Below are 20,898 nucleotides of genomic sequence, written 5' to 3' on the forward strand. Positions count from 1 at the left end.
TATTACCTCAGAGCCATTCACCCCTTGAGCACCGACCGACCCTGTGCATCCCGGAGCTCCCTATGCAATGAAAAACATACACACGAACACTTACTTACGCATACAATCTATGGTTGTGTGTGCACATTCCTACAAAAAAGCATTCTTTTGCTGTCTTCATTATAATAATGATAATACCGGAAACATGCCTTGTTGTTCTCTAGTGACCCCCAGTGCCTGATTAAGTTTTACATTTACATTAAAAGGTGGGTGCGTCCCAATACTTTTTGCTTCTCACCTCTTTTCCTCCCCTCCCCAACTACCACTCGTCTCCTACACGGAAGAATGTGGAGGAAAGGAGGCGAGGAGATGCAAAGGCAATTGGTACAGCTTATCTGCTTCTCCATTGTCTACGCAATTGATGAAGTAACCCTATCGTAAATTCACTTCTATTATAACTGACTGATGCTGAACCAAGAAATATTCCCATAGCCAATCACAGATTGTGGAAGATTATTTGGAATGACCAACTATAGTAAAAGCTCATTGTATTGCTGCAGTGCCCTCCATAGCAGGGTACATGCATCTACGTTTCCATAATTTTTGTATTAAATTCGATTTCCGTAACAAATTTGGCTCATTGCCACGGGCAGATGTTAGTCTTCAGAAGTCAGGAGTCTGCTCTTTCGGAGTTTAGGGCTTGCACTATGAATTTGCCTTCCATTAATCAATCAATTAATAAATAAACCAGTCAGTCAGTCAAGTTTATATAACATAACTCTCATTACAGACTACAGCTCCAGCTGATTAGATGTTGAAAAAACCTGTTTTAGGTAAAGCTAAAGCCACCAGACACGAGGGTCACAGTTGTTATCCTTCAGGATCACGTCTGAGCCTAAGAATAAACTGTTATGACAGTCTTATGATCTCAACTTGCTTATGAATTTAAAAATGAACTAAGGCAAGACTTGTCGAGCAGTTCGTAGTGCAGTCAAGGGTTACAGAACTGAGTTTGGGAGGATGTAAACCAAGGCCGCTGGACCGATGTGTGAACAAACTGCCTCTGATACTCACCACTGGCCCTGTTGGTCCAGGAGCTCCACTGGGGCCTTCTTCCCCCTTGAAAAACAAACCATCACACCATCATGAAAGTGCAGCATCTAGTGTACCATGTGTGTGGATTAAAACTGTAAAACTATAAAACCCTGATTTGACTCATAGGATGGCAACACTTTACCCCTTCTCAGCCCTTCGTGATGTAGATTACTTACCTTCTCCCCCGGAGGCCCCGGCAGACCCTGGGCCCCTCGGTTGCCCTGTGGCCCCTGGGGACAGAGCAAATGGGGAAATTGTTACTTCACACAAAAATTAAGCAGTACACAGAAACTGCATTTAAGCTTAAAGTGTATGTATGTGAAAATGGCTAACTATGAGTCTAGATGGGCAAAATTGCCTAGTCTGATCACCAAACATTTGCAAGCTCTTCTAAGTAGACTGGAAATTATAGACAAAATTACCTTTCAGTTGATTTATGTATCACTCAAGGCCTCCATTTCAGCTTTTAATACAGATATTCAATAAAGACTACATATGAACCAGGGCTGCCCATCGATGTTCCTGGAGATCTACCATTTTGTAAATTTTCACTCCAACCCCAGCAAAGCACACCTCATTCAACAGCTGGAGATCTCTTTGATCAGCTAATTACTAGAATCAAGTGTGCCAAATTAGGTTTGAAATAAAAACATGCAGGACAATAAATATCGGTAGACCTTTGGAACAGGGTTGAGCTGCCATGATATAAATGGTACAATGGATAGTGGTATGTTGAATTGACCGTGAAATCAGTTCATAGAAAGTGCAACAGAATGTCAGCAGGAACAATTAACACCTTTTTTCAGATATCAAATTCTGCACTGACATGAAACCTGTATTGTCTCAGAGTAATGTGTATTTGTATAATAAGTTTTATGAGATTTGGGACTGAAGCACGCAGACAGGTAGTGTGAGATTTTAGGGTGCACACTGGGGGGGGGAAGCTCCAGGTCGGTGGACACTCACAGGTGGGCCAAGGGGGCCAGAGAGCCCTGGTTCTCCTTTGGAGCCCTGGACGGGAGACATGAATATGATCATAGACATACCTGGGCCAAATGGCAATTCAAAATACTTTAAATGTAAAAATTTGACTCCTGCAAACTAAATATTTTCAATCAAACATGTTGATAACAAAAATGTGCTAGGCCATATGTAATAATAATAATAATAATAATAATAATAATAATACAAATAAAAACAATAATAATAATAATAATAATAATAATAATAATAATTCTATACCAACAAAAAATGGACTGTCCCACTCTTAAAAAACAGCTTTAAAAGTATACATTCAGGACCTGATTTGCTAAGACCTTTAGCACATGCAGTTCCTTTTAGCGCATGCAAAACTAATAACACAACCAATGATTGGTGTAAAACAAATACCACAACCAATCATTAGCTATGTTATTGCTTTTGCATCTGCTAAAATGTTTGTCATGTGCTAAATGTCTTTGTAAATCAGACCCTTAACGTGAAATCAAAGCTAAAGCAAAGAACGATACAACAAACCTCCTTACGCAGCGCCTATTCTACCACTAGAGGGCAACAACTTCAAATAATAATAATAATAATAATTTCAAATAACTCTTCTCTAGAAGACAAATGTCCTAAGATAGAAATTGGATCATTTGCATTTTGTCTTGAGTGTCCTTAAAATTAAAACTAGATATGGGAATCTCAAGAACACTAAAGCAGGTGATCTTAACCAAGCCACATCATGCCCAAGAGAACAAACAAACACAACCACAAACCCACAGTTATGAAGCAATAAAAAGCAGTTGAAACAACAGATTAATTCAATGAAAGCATGTAATTGATTAATTCAGTATGTAATCTGCTGTGAAATATCTTGGTTTACCTTCACCCCTTTCCCTCCCCTCTCTCCACGAAGGCCAATTTCTCCAACAAAACCCTGCAATGGAAAGAAGAAACAAGACAAAGTAGCCTTACTTGTTCATTCATTTGCAAGTATTGGACATGTCCACACGCACGCACACACACCTTCTGTTACATAACAGATCACAACTCTGACATGTAAATACCAACTCCAGGAGAGTGTGTTCTGAGACAGAGATCTGGATCTTTTGACATAGTGGGCTGTTACTTCCTGTCTCGACTAATACTGTCTGTTCCATTTAGTTTCCAAATTCCATAGACCCCCAGCTAGGTTATGATTATGCACCAGGAACAAAGAAAAGCTTGTCAGTTGTTTCACCTAGGTTACTTGGCCAGACACTGAAGGAAAGAAAATATTATGGTTGTGCAACTGTGCATTCCTTTCCAACACAGACAAGCTAAATAACCAATTGCTCAACTGAACAGCAATGCACCATTGACTGACAGCTTGAAAGCCTGTTTAGATAAATTCAGAGTAAAATAAGAAATAAAAAAAAAACATGAAACCTGAAAGATACAGTAGGTACCACATGAGCGGCCCACTATTGGTCTGCCAGTATTTCAGAGATGAAGGTTAACTGTAAACTGATATGGAAAGCCAGAATATTTGCCAAATGTTTTTTTTTCTGCCAGCAGACTATTGTAGCACTGGTCTGTACAGTGCTTTACTTCTGACAGCTGTTGGCGGTGGCTGTCCGCTTGCTGAGGTATGCACTGTATACCCTTGATTAATGTTATGAACTCTGTACACCATGAAGTTTGCAGACTTCATAACTTATAATGAACAAACTTTTTCAGTAAGCGAATGGAAAAAGGATGGGGAGGTACAATATTCTGAGATGATGACTTGACAAATTCAGGCTTAATTCAAGTTATCTGTCAAATCAATGTGACAATCCTAACCAGCCCTCTTCTGGTCCATGGTATCAGTTCAAGATTAATACAATGCAGGCACATAAATAAAGAGGAATATCAATTAACCTCACAATTGCAGATCAGATTAGCCAAAATGACCTCATTTCACAATGACTGGATGGTATGGGTCAATGAAGGCACTGCTCTTTGGAACACCAAAAATACTAAATATAAAGGTAATTGTTTGTGAGAATTACTAAGGAATGATCTCATCGTACAGCCTCACAATGAAGTATGGTATAGCATATACTTTCTAACATGTTTAAGTAGGATAATTTCAATAATTCTATTTGTCTTTAAGTCTCACAAAACCTAGGGGAAATGTCTAGGGTAAAAGTATGTTTTTAAATACAGGATATAAACAAGCATAATATTATGTAGCTTAATTATCGTATTGTAATTTTCTATCTTACAATATTTTGAGGATAAATAAAAGGAAATTATCTGAGTGCTGAACTGGGTTTGAAAATAGGATGCAAAACCTTTGAAATGCCTCCGCCAGTGGCAATGGATGGTATTACATTCAGGTTGCAGAATTTGGTCCACAATGACTCACAATCTGATTACAAACTGTCAGGTTTGTTCTATTCCACCTCTCCAACAAACACACAAATAAATATTGCAGTCGACTTGTCCAACCAAATCTTGAATCATAACACAAAATTATTAGCTACTGTGCCCCCACCTTACACATATAATTTAACCATGACTGTCCAAACATTTGAGGAGCGCATGTTGATATTAATTCTGTCCATATTTGACAGGCGGAACAGGAAAATCTTGAGAGACGTCATCCTCACCTCATCTCCTTTCTCCCCTGGGGGGGCCGACTCCCCTTTGTATCCTCGTGGACCCTGGAACCAAAAATACATAAATAAAATTTATGAACACATGCTATTTCCATTAAGTACCTTCTAAATATCACACGTAAAACTCATACCTAAACTCTCAAGACATTATTTCCATGATGTAAGTATAGGCATAAATATATACTGTGTATACCCACGCACAAACACACACACGCACACACAAAAACACACACACTCACACACGCACAAACTCACATGCACATGCGCACACACACATACACCATGATGGAAGTAAAGGCATAAATATATACTGTTTATACCCACGCACAAACACACACACAAAAACACACACACACTCACATGCACACACACACACACACACACACACAAACACACATGCGCACACACACATACACAGACACACACACTCATAGGGATCAGTGGTGGCCTTCGTCCTCACCCGCATCCCAGGTTTTCCTGGCGGGCCTGACTGTCCATTGGCACCATTTTCTCCATCCCTGCCCTTGTGCCCTGGCTTGCCAGCCATGCCCTTAGGCCCTGGATAGCCCTGTGGGCCACAAACACAATCCATTCAGTTCACTGGGGGACAATCCCTCAGTGCAGACTGAGGGTAAAGCGTGTGGCGTGCACCTGACTGCAAGCATCAGCACTGCATTCTGAGCTCATTTTGAATGCGTGCGCATGTCTAAGGTTTCCCTCCTTTGTCTCCATTAGTTTAAATTGGCAGAAAACGGTAAATATTCCTAATGAAACCACTCAGTAGGCCATAAACATGTCATTAGTATTCCCAATAAACCCCCAGCCCCCTGAACTTATCACAGGAATTACAGCCGGTAAGGCCCAGAGAGAACACTGAATGATGGGTGTTCTCACCTCAGACTCCCACACGTGTGTCTTAGCCCTAAATCGGATCTCACCCATTAAAAACAAACAGAACTTGAACACACGCACAATCTAAACACACCACTCAGAAGACGCAGGGTGTGAAGGGTTTCTGATGGAACTTGGTGATCATTATCAGTACACTGTTAAAAAAAAATTCTACCTTAACAAGTAATTTAGTCTTGTAATGAGACTTAAAAATCTGATCTCTTTCACTCAAGTTGAAAATATTAGCTTGTTTTAAGTAGCTTTTTGCTTGACAAGTGAAAATGTCTAACTCCATTGGCAAATCATGAAATGAGTCCAACTGTCTCATGTCATTGGCAATCAATTGTCCTTCTGCTGCTCCGTAAAGTGTGTGTCAGACAGTCCTCAGTGAAAAGTGCTATACAAATAAAATAGACTTGATTATGACTTATTCAGCAAAAAGTAGCATACATAGTCTAAATACTCTACAAAATGCTTGTAAAGATTGACTTTGTTTTTGCAGAGAAAGACTTGAGCCAGTATGGGTTTTTGCAGAACAGTGGCTTTGAATGCGTTAGATTCTGAGCACATAATTGGACCTAATGTCATCATTTGATTGCAGCTCTGAAGTACAGGAGTAAATGTGTGACATTATCTTCGGATCTGTCAAAAGCCACACTCAAAAAAAAGGTTCAAAGGCCAGATTTTTGAAGAATGAGCCTGACAAAAAAGCCTTTGAGGATAAAAGCAGTCTTGAATCATGAGCTTTAACTAGGATTTAGGTAATTAAAAGTTACTGATTTGATGTGGTACTGAAGATTATGACAGTGACTTTCAAATTCAGAAAAGATGATACAAACATAATTACAGATTTGGAGAAAAAAACAGTTCAGAAGATCAAAAAAACAACAACATTAAAGTTCAGTATGTCTACTGCGCCATGTAAATCAGAATCCCAAAAAAAGAAGGGAATGCCACACAGTAAAAAAAAGTCTGAATTTTACGATAAGTCTGTAGAAAAACGAAGGTAAAAAAAACTGTGAACAGCTAAAATGTAAATAATTGTATTATGTATGGTGAAACACCATAACACATTTAACTTTTATTAGAAAAAAAACAGCCTGCTCCTGCATTAAAGTAACTTAACATTTTGTAACTCTTATTTAAATGGAAAGTTTCTGGCAACCCAGTTGCCAGTATTTCAGTGCATGTATTGATTCAAACCTTTTGTTTGAAAAATACAAAATGACCTCAAATTAATTTAATTGTTTGGCCTTTCTGAAGTTTGCATGTTCTCCACGTGTCTGCGTGGGTTTCCTCTGGGTACTCCGGTTTCATCCCACAGTCCAAAAACATGCAGGTTACATTAATTGGAGTGTCTAAATTGCCCCTAGGTATGAGCATGTGAGTGAATGGTGTGTGTGCCCTGCGATGGACTGGTAAACTGTCCAGGTCATATTCTTGCCTCTTGCCCAGTGCTTGCTGGGATAGGCTCCAGTATCTCCCATGACCCTAACTGGGTATAGATAATGGATGGATGGATGGATGAATGAATTAACAGTTTAAACTAATTCAGTATAGCAAGGTTTCGTTCACTTGGTCATTTTATTGCAACAGTAGTTTTGTTTGGTTCATTTGGATATGTGCGTGGAAAACACTCACAGTGCATCAATTTGTACCAAGGACACCAATGAATGAAACCAAGGCCAGCTGGGAGGCATGGCTTCCCACTGCTTGTAAGAAATCACATTTTTGATTTTGCCCCCCACAAAAATACTTTTGAAGAATTAAACAAATCACAGTCAGGTACAATTGGAAACTGGAAACTGCTAAAAGGGTGCCAAGCAGTGGACATGCTGTTCAGAGTACCAGTCCACTCACCTTCAGTAGCCTCGTTTTCAAAAGTCAGTTGCGACAAAGCGGACTGTGTCATCCACAGATAAATCCACAAACAAACTGGTCAGTTATTACTGTTACTCAGCAGAAGTCACAAACGCTACAGGAAATGCAAGAGAACAGCATGTGGCCTGTCTGTGTTCTTCATGCCCATGCATAAATGAATCAAACCTGAAACCTGAGACCAAAATTCCAGTCTGCGCGCAACGTCAAAGAGGGCGAAGAAACACACTTGACTTTCTTCACAAATTAATTTGAGGTGGATCCATTTTTCCCTGCACTCTCCAGATGTTTCCCATAAATCATTCCCACATTTCCACATGGACAGTGTCCTCCGCATATAAATCACAACAGTCATTCATTGTCATTCAATTTCCTCGAATTAATCAGTAGTAGTGAAATCACATGCAACATTGGAAACGAATGTGGGGTTTGCTCTGATTCAAACCATGGTTGAAAGTTTGCATGGAGAAACCCACACAGGTCTGGTTCACAACACCAACCTACATTTCTTCCAAATTACTTTGATAAATTTTGTCTGAAATTATGCAGAGTTTATTTTATGCTGCAGTTTATGATTCCCTTCTGAAAGGAAATGCTGTGAAGAGGCGTGGGCATTACCATGACACCCCTGATCCCTGGAGGTCCTCTCTCTCCAGGATCTCCAGGTATCCCCTACAGAGAGAGAGAGAGAGAGAGAGAGAACTCATCAGTATTCATCAGTCTGCTAGTTCTCTCATGTTACACACAATCCCATAATGTCCTCTTCATATGTTAATCAACAACAAAATGAGTACAGATCACCTTAATATGACTTCATTATTGACATTAACATTCACAATTAACAACATAATAAACAACTTAACATTTACAATTGACAACATAATAAAGTAATGCACATTGGCAAGACTCTCACTCACACTGAGGAAAAAATAACACAATCACAGGCTGTACACAGGATACACATTAAAACATATGCTGTGGTCATATGTACAGAACTTAAATTTGTCATAATGCTTTAAGGTCATAATACTTTACGACAGGGATTTTAAACCCTTTCCGATCCAGGAACCCTAACCAACATGTAAAGGGATCCAGAGAATCTGCATCATTTAAAAATAGGTGTGGGCTGACTGGGGATGTCGTTTGAGAGTGTGATCCTGGACCCCCCTACCGTACTGTCATGGGACCCCCCATTTGAAAAAACCAGGCTCTATGACAATGTGCAAAAAGACATAAACGAGGAACCCAATCACTGTACTTAAATCTGTCACCCCGCAGTTCCCATAATGCTTTGCATGGTTGCGGCAACCTGCACATCTTGCTGTTCACGAAGACAGATTAATGATTGACAGGACAACCATATAAAACAACTGGTTCAATGAAGTGCTGTGTTTATTTAAAAGCACTTGGTTAAAATAAGAACACACTTGGTTGACTCAGAGAGCACAGTCCACAGCGCAGGAGAAAGAAAGCAAGTAAACAAAAAAAATACAACACCAGACATTTTATTAAGTATTCAACACAATGAATAGAAGACGGAAGTCTGCCAGTATGTTAATGATCTCTGATGTGATCACTCTTACATCACAATTGTACATCAAATTTATACTTTTAACATTTTTGTTTGGGTGCTGTACTTACTTGTCGGCCTGGCTTTCCCATCTCCCCCATGAGTCCAGGAAGACCTTGTTCCCTCTGCAAACTCAGAAAGAGGAGACTGCCATTAGGGACAGGGGACAATTCCATTCATGAACCCTCCCTCCTACTATCACACAGAAATAAGCGTGAATAGACATGAATCACAAGGTCAATGGGGAGTAATGTAATGCAAATATAATGCAAGTGCTATGTCAAACAGCGTGAGCAGCTGTCAAGATCACTATGTATATGTGTGCCAAATGTGAGATGAATGAAGGACACATTCAACAGCTATACTGGGCATGGGCCTGTGGCTACAAAAATCATTTTAAGCACATCTCAGGACATCTTTGGCCTGTAAGTGTGACAAATCTGTACACAAAGGTCAAAAGAATTTCACAAGAGAAGAAAAATAAAAAGAGAAAAGCATTTTTTTTTTTTAAAGACAGAAGGGCAATAAAGCATGATTTATTATGACCACTAATGCCCATATGCGAGCTATACTTACAGGCCAGCCTACCCACAACAGCTGGAAGTAGGAGGTTTGCTGGAAATGATAGCAGAAAAAAACAGAAGCAATCAGGTTACAGGATTACACAAAGGTTCTGAAAACAAAGGTCTGCTAAGGCCACATAGACCAACAACATGAATCAGGGATGGGAGTCACATTCTCAGTGCATAGTACATTGAGCTATTCCAGGACTTACTAGAAGGCTGTCAGTGCCCTGTGGAGTGTAATCGCCAATCAGTCCACTCAGCATGTCTGCATTTATTACACACACACTCATGCACATATGCATGCACACACACACACACACACACACATCCAAAGTATCTTTCCGCATACCCTGTATTCACCATGCAAAAAAACATCTGTTATGTAAACTTGGATTCACCTCTCATTCCAAACTGCAGGATTACATTTACCTGAGTGACAAATCACTCCTAATTAAACATGTGTTTTCTGAGCTGAGAGAGGGCTTGACCATTATCACCCACATCAGCATATACCTGCCCTGTGAACTCTAGAAAAGCATCGCACAAACACACAAACATACATGTCGAAGTCATAAAGCCACTAATTTCAGTAAAGCCCTTAAAATGTTTCACTCAGAGTAATGCACTGCTTTACATGCAACTAACCACATACATGTACTTGCATCTGAAATGCAGCATGCATCATTTGCATAAACAAACCGGAAAGCAGGATCCGGTCAACATTTCCAAGAAACATTTCCAAGCTAATACGTTTTTAATATGCATGCAATAAAACAAAATCCACATAAACCACTTTCATCTTCTCTGTCTCACGATAGATCACTACACACTGAAGCACTTACATGACCGCAGCGTTCAATGGTAAACCGCAGAAAATGCTTTATTGCAGTCCGTGCTATATATGATGTTGTGAGGCTAAAGAAGTGGAGATATCAGATCCAACTGTGATACCCACATCAGATGCCTCACACTCCTTCCCTGCTGTAACGTGCAGCGATGCTATGCACTTTAAAGCTTACAGTTGCTTGACTACTACCACATTCTCTCTTAAAACACAAACTTGTCCTCACATTTCAGAATCCCTTCCACAGACACACGTTGACAGCACATGATGGAGAGGATCTCTGAACAAAGCACTGTTTTACACTATACAGAACGTGTCATGGATGATTGTAAATCGATCTGAAAATCGGTGAGGCATGAATTTCTAGAACAGCTACCTATCAAGTTGTATTCTTGTAGGTTTGTGCTCCAGTTATCTAGCCTTCTGGTATAGTGTAGACATGCAACATTAATAAGCATACAGGAAATTAAAAAACAAATCTCTCACAAATCTTTGTTGAAGAAATCCCAATCCAAAACCTGTTGATTTTTTTTTTTTTGTTGGCATAATCCATTTATACAGCTGGATATTACTTTGAGGTAAAACAATTTAAGTTGTGATTTCTTGTGGGTACAAAGGTACCGCGTACACAGGTGGGGAGTCTACTACAACTACTCAGCCAGATTAAGATTCAATCTAAGTGAAATGCATGTTGTTCTAAGTCATAAATGCTATAAAGTATGCAAAATTAAAGAAAATAACAACAGCCAAAACATTATTCTCAGGTAAGTTCCCCTGAGCTATGGTTTGGGATTTCAATTACCATTTTACTACAAGGGGAGGAGGGTGATGAGCCAAGTTAAGACACCTTACTCCCAGGAAAATGATTACAGTGATTACAGTACACAAACTGTAATCAAACAATATTCTGCCATGAGATGCTGCTGCCATATATCACCCTGCAATGCTCTGCTCGCATCAAAAAAAAAATCTCATTCAGCAGACTTAAATTCAACAGATACAGCAGTGATAGAATGAGGGGTTGAATGCATGTGTAACTGCGCATAAGCCGCAGAGATCAATCACTGATTCATCTCCGCAACTGGTTCCAGACCCGGCAGGAGCAGGAACAGCAGCTGGGGCTCATGTGACTGCGGTCTTAAAGAAAGCTGAAATTTGGAGTCAGAAATAGAAGCAGGCGCAGTTCGGCGAGGACGCGGAGATAACCGAGCCACTTTGCTGGCCAGAGCAGTGGGCGTCGGCCGCCCTCGAGGCATGCTGTCCGGGGTTAGCCGGTGTCCCTCGAGAGCTATAAATGGTTTTGTCCCTTTGCAGCCCTTTTCCGGGCTCCGATCCCAGGCGCTGTTCCAGCCAGTGTTCCCACAATGCACCGGGATGGGCTTTGCTCTTTAGTGACAGAAGGCATCTATTTCACAAGTGTTACCCCAAAAAAACTGCAAATGACAGGGCTGGAGCTGCCAGGTTATTTCATTACTGCGGTAATAAACAGCCATTTATATCAATGCAGATCCCTGTGGCCTAGGCCCAAAATCAGACAAAATGAACCAAAATGTGATTCGTGGAAACCCTGACGTACCGATCTCCAACTGAGTTAAAAGCAGGGTGAGGCGCCATGAATGCCGCCATCGACATGGGTGGCACTATCACGTGCAATTAATTCCTTTTCGATTTGAATCAAAATCTTACAAAGGACAGCAAGTCTTTCGGTTGGGTCACACATGTCAGGGTTTGTCATGCACAGTAGATCCACCCAATATAGGGTTCATACAGCCTCATTTTCCTACTGTTGCAGCATGCATGCCATAATTATTTAAAGCACATGAATGAGCCAAAATGTGTAATTATTACATTACAGGCATTTAGCAGACCCTCTTATCCAGAGCGACTTACACAACTTTTACATAGCATTTTACATTGTATCCATTTATACAGCTGGATATATACTGGAGCAATTTCGGTTAAGTACCTTGCTCAAGGGTACAACGGCAGTGTCCTACCCGGGAATCGAACCTGTGACCTTTCGGTTACAAGCCCAGTTCCTTACCCACTGTGCTACACTTCGTCCTAATGTCTCCGTGTAGTGTCTCGGATTTGGGGGAAACAAAGGTTCAGCGATTGCTCAGGTTCACAGACAAGCCCCGGGTTGCAGAAATTTGTACTCACTCTGAAATCGGCCCAGGCCTCCGCCGTGTTCCTCCAGAGGTACAGGCTGGGAAGTCCCGGAGGACCCGGGGGTCCCCGCTCACCTTTACGCCCCTTGCGCCCCTCTGGTCCCACGACTCCCTGCGAATCACATCTCTCCAATGCAGTCCACCGCGGCCAATAGCATTTTCACATTCGCATCACAGCACCTCCTATGCTTCTCCTGGACTTTAAAGGACACTTCTGCTACTGAACATTTTAAGTGGACCATCTTATAATTTACTACAGAAAGATCAATGAGATGTTCTACAGCCAGAGGGAGAATACTCCCTTAATCTTTCTTCATCACCATCTGTTTGGAATGAATCCATACACCAGTGGTTTCTAACCCCGTTCCTGGAGATCTACCAGTAGATTTTCATTTAAACACCAATTTGGCACACCTGTTCCTACTAATAGGAGCACAAGATGTTGAATGAAGTGTGCTTTCTTAGGGTTGGAATGAAAACCTACAGGATGGTAGATCTCCAGAAACAGGGTTGGGAACAACTACAATACACTACTTGTGTATGCATGTGCCAACTCCACCCTAAGATAAAGTTTCTCTCACCTTGTTGCCCTTAAATCCCATGTATCCTCTTCTACCAGCACAGCCCTGATGAGACAACAGAAGGAAAGAAATATACATATTCCCAAAGAGAAAACAACATAAAATATGTTTCACTCAATATCTGGTTTGCCTGAGCTGTTCATTTAATGCTTCATTAAACTTGATTTGACATCTGTTCTGCACTGCACTCTCTCAGAATGAGCAGCTTGTAAGGCTGTGCAAATACAATGACAGAAAGAGGCAGATTGTGAGATTAAGTGTGAGATGGTGACAGAGCCAGAAGAGGCAGTCAAGACCATGTCCAAACCAGGGGACCTGAAGCTCGCAAACTCCAGTGGTTACCGGAGGTATTGCAGTTTACTAAGCCTCCGGAGCCAAAAAGCAAATATCCACACTGATGTCCAATCAAAACTATGAATTTACCCTAGCAAAATTATATTCCTGTAATAGTGGTTATATTACTACAGTACATTAAAATTTTAGACTTTCTTTATTCTGAGCCAATTACTCTGCAGGGACTGATTTTCTGAGCCAAAATGAAGTAGATAATTTTTTAAAAATAAAGATGATATTTTTTCATTCCTATTCATCCCATCACATTTAGGATGGTTTCCAAAGACCCAGACAAAATATATTTATGAGCTTACACAATGAAATTAGAATAATCAAGGCAAACTCTGACATCATAGATGGAAGTCATTCAACACCAAGAGCCTGAAGACGTTCTCTCTCTTTCTTTCAACATTGTTGCCTATCCAATAAACCAAAAGTCCAGTCGGACTAGTATGACCTGGGACCACCACAGCAGGACTTCCTCACAGTGCATCACACTGTGGGTCTAAAATACGTCTGTCTAACAAACATGGCACTGAAACCAAACATGCTGGCCACTTCTGGTTTTGGATGGCATAAATGCTACAGCTTTTTAAAGATGTTCTGGTCTTTAATTTTTATTGTACAAATGTATATTTATCTTCGTCTTGTTTTGTCACAAGCTTGAATGAAACCACACAAGTTAGTGCATTCACTTTTGAAACCCACATTTGTAGGCTCTTGACCAATAGAATAATCAAAATAATAACGCTGACCAAAAAACCAATGTTTGAGTTTTAGGAATTAAAATAGATAACCAAAATTTGTTGTCCAGGATATTTAAAGCCAAGTGCCGGCAATAAAAATAATGAATGATTTACAATGGAATAAAATATGCATCTAAATTGAATATAATTACAGGATTGTAGTAAGAAATGGTCATGGCCCACAACAGATGTCTACATGTTTAACAAATGCACGACAAGACAGTGATTGCAGCTAATCCACTCAGCCTGAAAATGTACTGCATACAGGCTAGTGACTGACATGGAAATCATAGCAACTTAACACTCATGAAGACAGCATAAATTCTTCACATGCCACACAAATCGGCCCCTATGAATGGCCGCTTGTTGGAGATATGACAGGAGAGAATGCACAGGCTAACTGGATAACACTGGCCTAGCTTGCCTGTTTCACCTTAAGTTCAATACAACCCCAGGTGTTTCTCAGAAAAAGGCAGTGCTGGTATTTGTATTTTGGCAGAGAGGTCAATTCCATAGTCAAATGCCACTTGAAACACTATTCGTGGATAAACGACTTTCATACAGGGATATATCTTTGGAGCAGAATCAATCATCCAATCTAATATGCCCAAATATGCCAGATGACAGTGTCTCCCAGATTCCTTTTCCAAAGCTAAACAAATTACTTTAGCCATTTACTAATCACCTTTACATTAAATCAAATATTGACTGAAACAGGTATCATGTACTGTATTATGTTAGCAGTAGAAATTACAGGGCAACACGCCACAGATGACATTGTATTCATTTACACAGCTGGGTATATACAGAAACCATTCAGATTGAATGCTTTATGCAAGGTGTACAACAGGAGCTCTCCATCTGGGATGTGTACCACAGGAGCTCTCCACCTGGGAAGTGTACCACAGGAGCTCTCCACCTGGGATGTGTACCACAGTCTATTCGTTTCCTCAGTAGTAATTTGCACCACCTTAAGTAAAGGCATACCACGTGTGCTTTTGGGTGGGATTTCCAATGACCAATGACTCTCCACAAGAGTACCAGATGTATGAGAGCAAAAAGAATACCTTTCCATCATCTGAGTCTTTACTGAGTTTCTGGAACAAGTGGGTTGCAAAACACATTTTTCAACGGTGTGGTACCTCTGCTGTAACCTAATGCCTATGGGTTCAGTCCCCATCAGTGATTTACATACTAGGGAAGATAGAAAGCAAGCCTCAAATATGTAATATCCAGCATACCCTGTGAAGGGGGAGAGTTGGTATGGATTAATTACAATTAAGGGTAGGTGCTTTGGGAAATCTATGGGAAAATTCTCTCTACTGCACAATAATCAATACACTAATGACTAAGTCTTATTACCCAATACATCCAGGTACAGTCAATACTTTTGCAGATATAATGGTACTTTTGTCTTATCATATAGCTATATATTATTATATTGTTTGTGGTTATTGCATAGAATTTGCCCAACCGACCCTGGACTTTAACAGAAGTGAAAGGGATGGAAATGAAATGACGAAAGTCTTTCACAACAGCGCAATGTTAGTTGTTTGTTAGTCGGCAGGCAAAAAAGGAAGCGGTGACTCACTCTTTTTCCTGGGCGCCCCATTGGCCCAGGTGGACCTTTTTTCAGGCGGTACATCCTGCCATCAAGCCCTGGGACAATGTCACCTTCCCTGGTGGCACTTGACATGACACTTGCATGGTTGCCTCTGGCTGCTTTCACGTCTCTCGCGCACCCTGGACCATGTTCCATGTGCACACCACTGTGTTGAACGTCTGGGCGGGTCACTGAGGTAGTGGAGGGATCTGTAGAAGGCTGGAGGCCCTCGTCAGTCAGTAAGGCAAGGTCATGGGGGTCAAAGGGCAACTGGGCTGGGTTTTTTGCCCCTGAGAAGTCAATGGAGGATTTTTTCAAGGTAAGGGAAGAGGCGGAGTCTAAGTCGATGATGTCATCAGAGGGCTTTCCGGGAAAATTCCCCTGGGCAGTCCCATCTGTCTTTCTTTTCTCTGTGGTGAAGTTCTCATCCAGGGCCTTGGTCCCAGAGCTGGGCTTGTTGTCACGGATTCCAGCCGGCCGGGAGTGGGTGTTGGGTAGGCTGCCATAGCGACCGATTCTGAGAGCTGGGATGGTTTCCTCTACCAGGATCATGCCCTCCTGCCCAACGCGGCCCACACGAGGAAAAGAGTCCTGAAGAAAACAAACATCTGTTTCTCTCCAGAGAACGACATAATCACAGCTTTATACCTCTCCAGGTAATGAATTTAAAGCTCCAAACACAAATCATGAGTAAAAATTAATCTCTCAAAACATTAAGTAAGGAAAATACAGTGAGTGCATGAGAAAGAAAAAACTGAGAGATAGCACGAATACTGACTCATGTATAATCTTCTACTGCATATTAATGAATGTGCCAACACAATATACAAAAATGCAAAATTACCAAGTCAATGTGTCTGATCTGACAATAGTTTGCTACCAAAAGGGAATGACTGCTTAGCTCATAGAAAGTTAAAACTGTTTAGCCTGTCTGCCTGTAAGTTTTGCTTGAAATGTAAAGTAACTATATTTTTCTCTTAAAACTGGGAAAAATTAAAGTTGTAAATTTGCTGCAACAGGTCTGAATACCAACATACTTCTGTCAAATGGGCTGCTGATGACTGTAAGATGACATCAGATATTATGATTGTTTTTTTTTGTTTTTTTGCTCAGGTAAAGCTGCCGTTATCAATGTTACTCGTTACAATCCAAGTGAAGACCTTCTGAAGACCTTTATTGCACAGACCTTTAGAACACAAAAAGAAAAGTCTGCTGAGTTTGCCCTCCATGTGACCTTGAACAACTGACAGAATGTCTGGATTGTCATCTGCCCCTCTGAAGATGGGCAGAGGGAAAAAAAATAAGCGCACATGTTTTATACAAGTTATGGTGTTGGGGTGGGGGGGCATTACACAGGGCCCCAGTGAATGATTATAAAGAAGGCATGTGGTATCCAGCCTTTCCCTAAGGAGGGGCCATAGGATGGTGAGCTGGTTAATATATTTGACAACTGGCCGTAGTTATGATGTGGGAAGACAGAGGATGAAGACGGCAAGGACTGTTTAAATTCACTTGAGTGATGGGAACAGCAAATATGTTAGATTCATATCCATCCCTGGGATTGGCATGTGGATATTCAAAAGAGTTACGATGACAGTGTCAGAACCTGCATGTGCGTACAGTATAAAGTTCCATTCAGGTGAGTGGGGGGGGGGGGGGGGGGGGGGGGGGGTGAATCAGGCCTTCAGGCATACAGAGTGAGCACAGCCTATGAGTGCAACCCACCACTGCAATCACTGCACTGCAACTACACACTACACATGTGCCTCTATCAGCCATGGGCCCAGAGAGAAAGCCAGCACTGCACTGCAGGCCTGTGGGGAGGGATCTGAGAGTTGACAATGGGTCAAGTGCACCGAGGGTCAGACACAGAGTTCTGTAGAAGAGAACAGTAAGAAAGCTTGTTTATCTCCACTGTGATTTACAATTTTTAAAAACAATTTGAATTAATTCATACGTTTAACATGGATATGACGAGGCTGGGACTTGAGAAAGACCACAGCGTTAAAAACCAGCCATCTGTCTGCCTATTTCTGTTTAAAATAAATAGATACACAACCTACTCTCCTACTGAAATAACCTCCAGCTCTGAGGTGACCGCACTGGAGCCGGTACAATGAAGCCAGCCAGCGCACAGAGCCGCCAGCTTTCTGAACTGCGCCAGACGATGCTGTCGTCTGAAACAGCAAGTCTTTCTGCACACCCGGTATAAGAGAGCACGGGCTGGGACTGCGTGCGCCCCTGCCATGTTGTACGTCTCGCTTTTTACCCAAAATTTCCCTCAGGTGTTAATGTACCATGACTACACAATTGGTACCATGCGTGCCCAATGGATTTGTATTTGAGAGCTTTTATCACTGATTATATTTAGCATGAAAACAAGGCAATCAGTGAAGGTTGGTAAATACACGTTGGCCAGTCTCCAATAAAGGGAAAGGTTTCAGAAAAAGGCTTGTAAGGACATGGTAATGTGCCTAGGACACATTTTAGGCAGCATAAAGAGGCACATGCTTTGGAGTTTTGGAGTTCTGGCACATACATCTGAGAAGGAAGGATGGAGAATACACAGTAACTGACAGAGATGGAATAGGCACAGCACATGACAGAGAGTGTCCAGCCTCTACAAACTGTTCAGAGTAACATCTGGCCTTTTCAGTGAAGTCAATGCTTCTGAGCAAAAACTAGCAGGCAGATGGAGCACCTGTAATATTCCTAGCAGGAAGTAGGTTTTACATGCCCTGCTAATCTAAGTTATGGGTACACAACATGGAGAATCTTTCAAGGAATTGATGTTTAATACGTCATCCATCAATTAAAAATAAATAACGAAAACAGAGAGTCATTTTATTGAGAATACAAGCTGCATTTGTGTAGAGGGGATTTGCAGCCCCTCTACACAAATTATATATTACGTTATTCAAAATTATTTTGTCACATATAGAGGCCGTTATAATCCAACCTATCAATTCTGAAATAAAATTAACTCCGTGCACCCCGGTGGCTGAATATAACCGCCTGAGGTGAACATACAGTAAGCAAATTCTGAACCTGATGATTCAACTCCTGGGGAAAAAACTACTTCATTGTCCAGAGCCCTGGAGCTAAACTACCGTACTAGCCGACCTGGCAGATATACAGCATATATACATATACACACACAATAATAATGTGTAAAGGAGACGTGTGCGTGAACCAAGCCCTGTCACGCCAGCGGCTCGGGTATAAATGAGCACGGTGTCAAAAACGCCGGCACGGTCCCCACGGGCTGCGCGGAGCCGGCCGGGCCCCACCGCCGGTGACGGCTGGGACGAGGGCTGTAACTCACAGCGGAGGCACAGGTACGACCGCAACCCGAGCCGACCCCGTCTCTCCACAGGAGAGAAGCTGAAGTAATGCACTTAATCAGTTCTGTTTAGTTTATTTTCATTATTTTTTTTGGAAGGCAATGAAGTAACATACAGAACAGGAGGCTATTGTAGACTGACGAGGAACAGTGAAGAACAGGGAGAGGTCAAGAGAGGAGAATAGCCAGAGGGAGGGAAAGGAAAGATGGAAAGATCAGGACAGCCAAGATGAAGCAAGAGATAATGATAATAATTATTTATATCCATTTCTTTTTTTAAAAACCTGTGCTATGTGAGGGTTTGACATGTCATTTGGACCACACTGGTTGCATTAGTGCTGTGACTCAGATAATGTAATGGCAGTATATTTTGCCTGTTGGTGGAGAGTGATGGCTGTCGTCAGAGGCAAAAGAGTGTACATAGCCTCAGAGGAGCCTGCCAGTCAGCTACCGATAGTGACGCTGGTTCAAAGTGGTTTTTTATAATTACATATATATATATTACTAACATAACACTTCATTCAAGTTCTATTATGGACAGTCACAGAGCCAGTAAGTGTATGATTCTGTCACTGCCAACACAAACATAACATTATGTTATTAGATTCGCAGTCTGTTCTACGAACATGAGTCATAATATGCATAATCATAACATATATATTTTTGGCTCTGGGGGAAAGAAAAGGCTTTACAAATAGGAGATGACAATTTATGAGTGCTGGACAATCCTGTGAAGCATATAATTTCTAATGTTTGCATATGAACCAGTGATGATTCCTCAGACTGTACCCATGATAACCAGCGATGAAACCAGGACTGAATGACACACACTACAGAAATTAAACTAGGATTGAATGACTCACTACAGAAATTAAACCAGGACTGAATGACACTCTACAGAAACTAAAACTAAGACTGAATGACACACAAAGCAGAGACTAAAAACATCAGTCTTAGTCTCAAGAATACTAAAGGGTGATATCTCCAGCACAGATGGCCCAATTATAATCAATAAGTACAATAACAGAACAAATGAACAATTATCATCATAACAAAAGGACTGCTATGCAGCTCACATATCCTTACAGAGTTATATCTATAACATTCAGGGGGTTTAAGGGAGCCATAATGCAGTCTAAGGAGAGTATTCAGTTTGTATTGGAAGATGGGCAGTGTTTCTGCAGTGGGAAACTCATTCCACTGCCAGAGGCCACAACAAATAGGGCAGATGCCTGGGGGGGGGGGGGGGGGGGGCACCTAGAGGTAGCAGAATAGACAGGTCTGATGGGACGATATGGTCTGATAATCCTTTGCAGATATGACAGACTGGCCACTTTAGCTGCTTGATAGGCTAGTACCAAGGTTTTGAATTTCATGCAAGCTGATATCGTAGCCAGTCACAGGAGATGAGAAGCAGAGTGATGTGGCTGAGCCTGGAGAGGTTGGAGATCATGAGAGCAGCAGCACTCAGGGTAAGCTGCACAGGCCTGATGGTGGGAGCAGGGACATTACTCAAGGAGGGATTTGCAGTAGTCTAGAATTAAGATGACCTAAACTAAAAAGCTGGGTTGGATAGGTTGTGAGGATGGAGTGCATTCTCTGTATTTTTCACAGGAAGAATCTGCATACCTGACATACGGCCATGATGTGCTTGTTTTATAGTACCACACCA

General features: G+C 41.3%; 1 protein-coding gene across 1 annotated transcript in view; it reads right to left on the reverse strand.

Annotated features, from left to right (window-relative positions):
- The window catches only part of si:dkey-61l1.4 (collagen alpha-1(I) chain), a 104,782-nt gene that overhangs the window by 34,514 nt on the left and 49,370 nt on the right, over positions 1-20,898 (reverse strand). The window contains exons 7-19 of the mRNA XM_035435770.1: positions 15,872-16,474; positions 13,202-13,246; positions 12,613-12,732; positions 9,616-9,654; positions 9,111-9,164; positions 8,088-8,141; positions 5,161-5,268; positions 4,692-4,745; positions 2,939-2,992; positions 2,041-2,085; positions 1,251-1,304; positions 1,054-1,098; positions 7-60 (exon numbers count right to left, since the gene is read on the reverse strand). Of these exons, the coding sequence (XP_035291661.1) occupies positions 7-60; positions 1,054-1,098; positions 1,251-1,304; positions 2,041-2,085; positions 2,939-2,992; positions 4,692-4,745; positions 5,161-5,268; positions 8,088-8,141; positions 9,111-9,164; positions 9,616-9,654; positions 12,613-12,732; positions 13,202-13,246; positions 15,872-16,474 (1,329 nt within the window). The remainder of the gene's footprint in view (positions 1-6; positions 61-1,053; positions 1,099-1,250; positions 1,305-2,040; positions 2,086-2,938; positions 2,993-4,691; positions 4,746-5,160; positions 5,269-8,087; positions 8,142-9,110; positions 9,165-9,615; positions 9,655-12,612; positions 12,733-13,201; positions 13,247-15,871; positions 16,475-20,898) is intronic.

This window comes from Anguilla anguilla, chromosome 10 (genome assembly GCF_013347855.1).
Source record: "Anguilla anguilla isolate fAngAng1 chromosome 10, fAngAng1.pri, whole genome shotgun sequence".
NCBI classification, from domain to species: domain Eukaryota; kingdom Metazoa; phylum Chordata; class Actinopteri; order Anguilliformes; family Anguillidae; genus Anguilla; species Anguilla anguilla.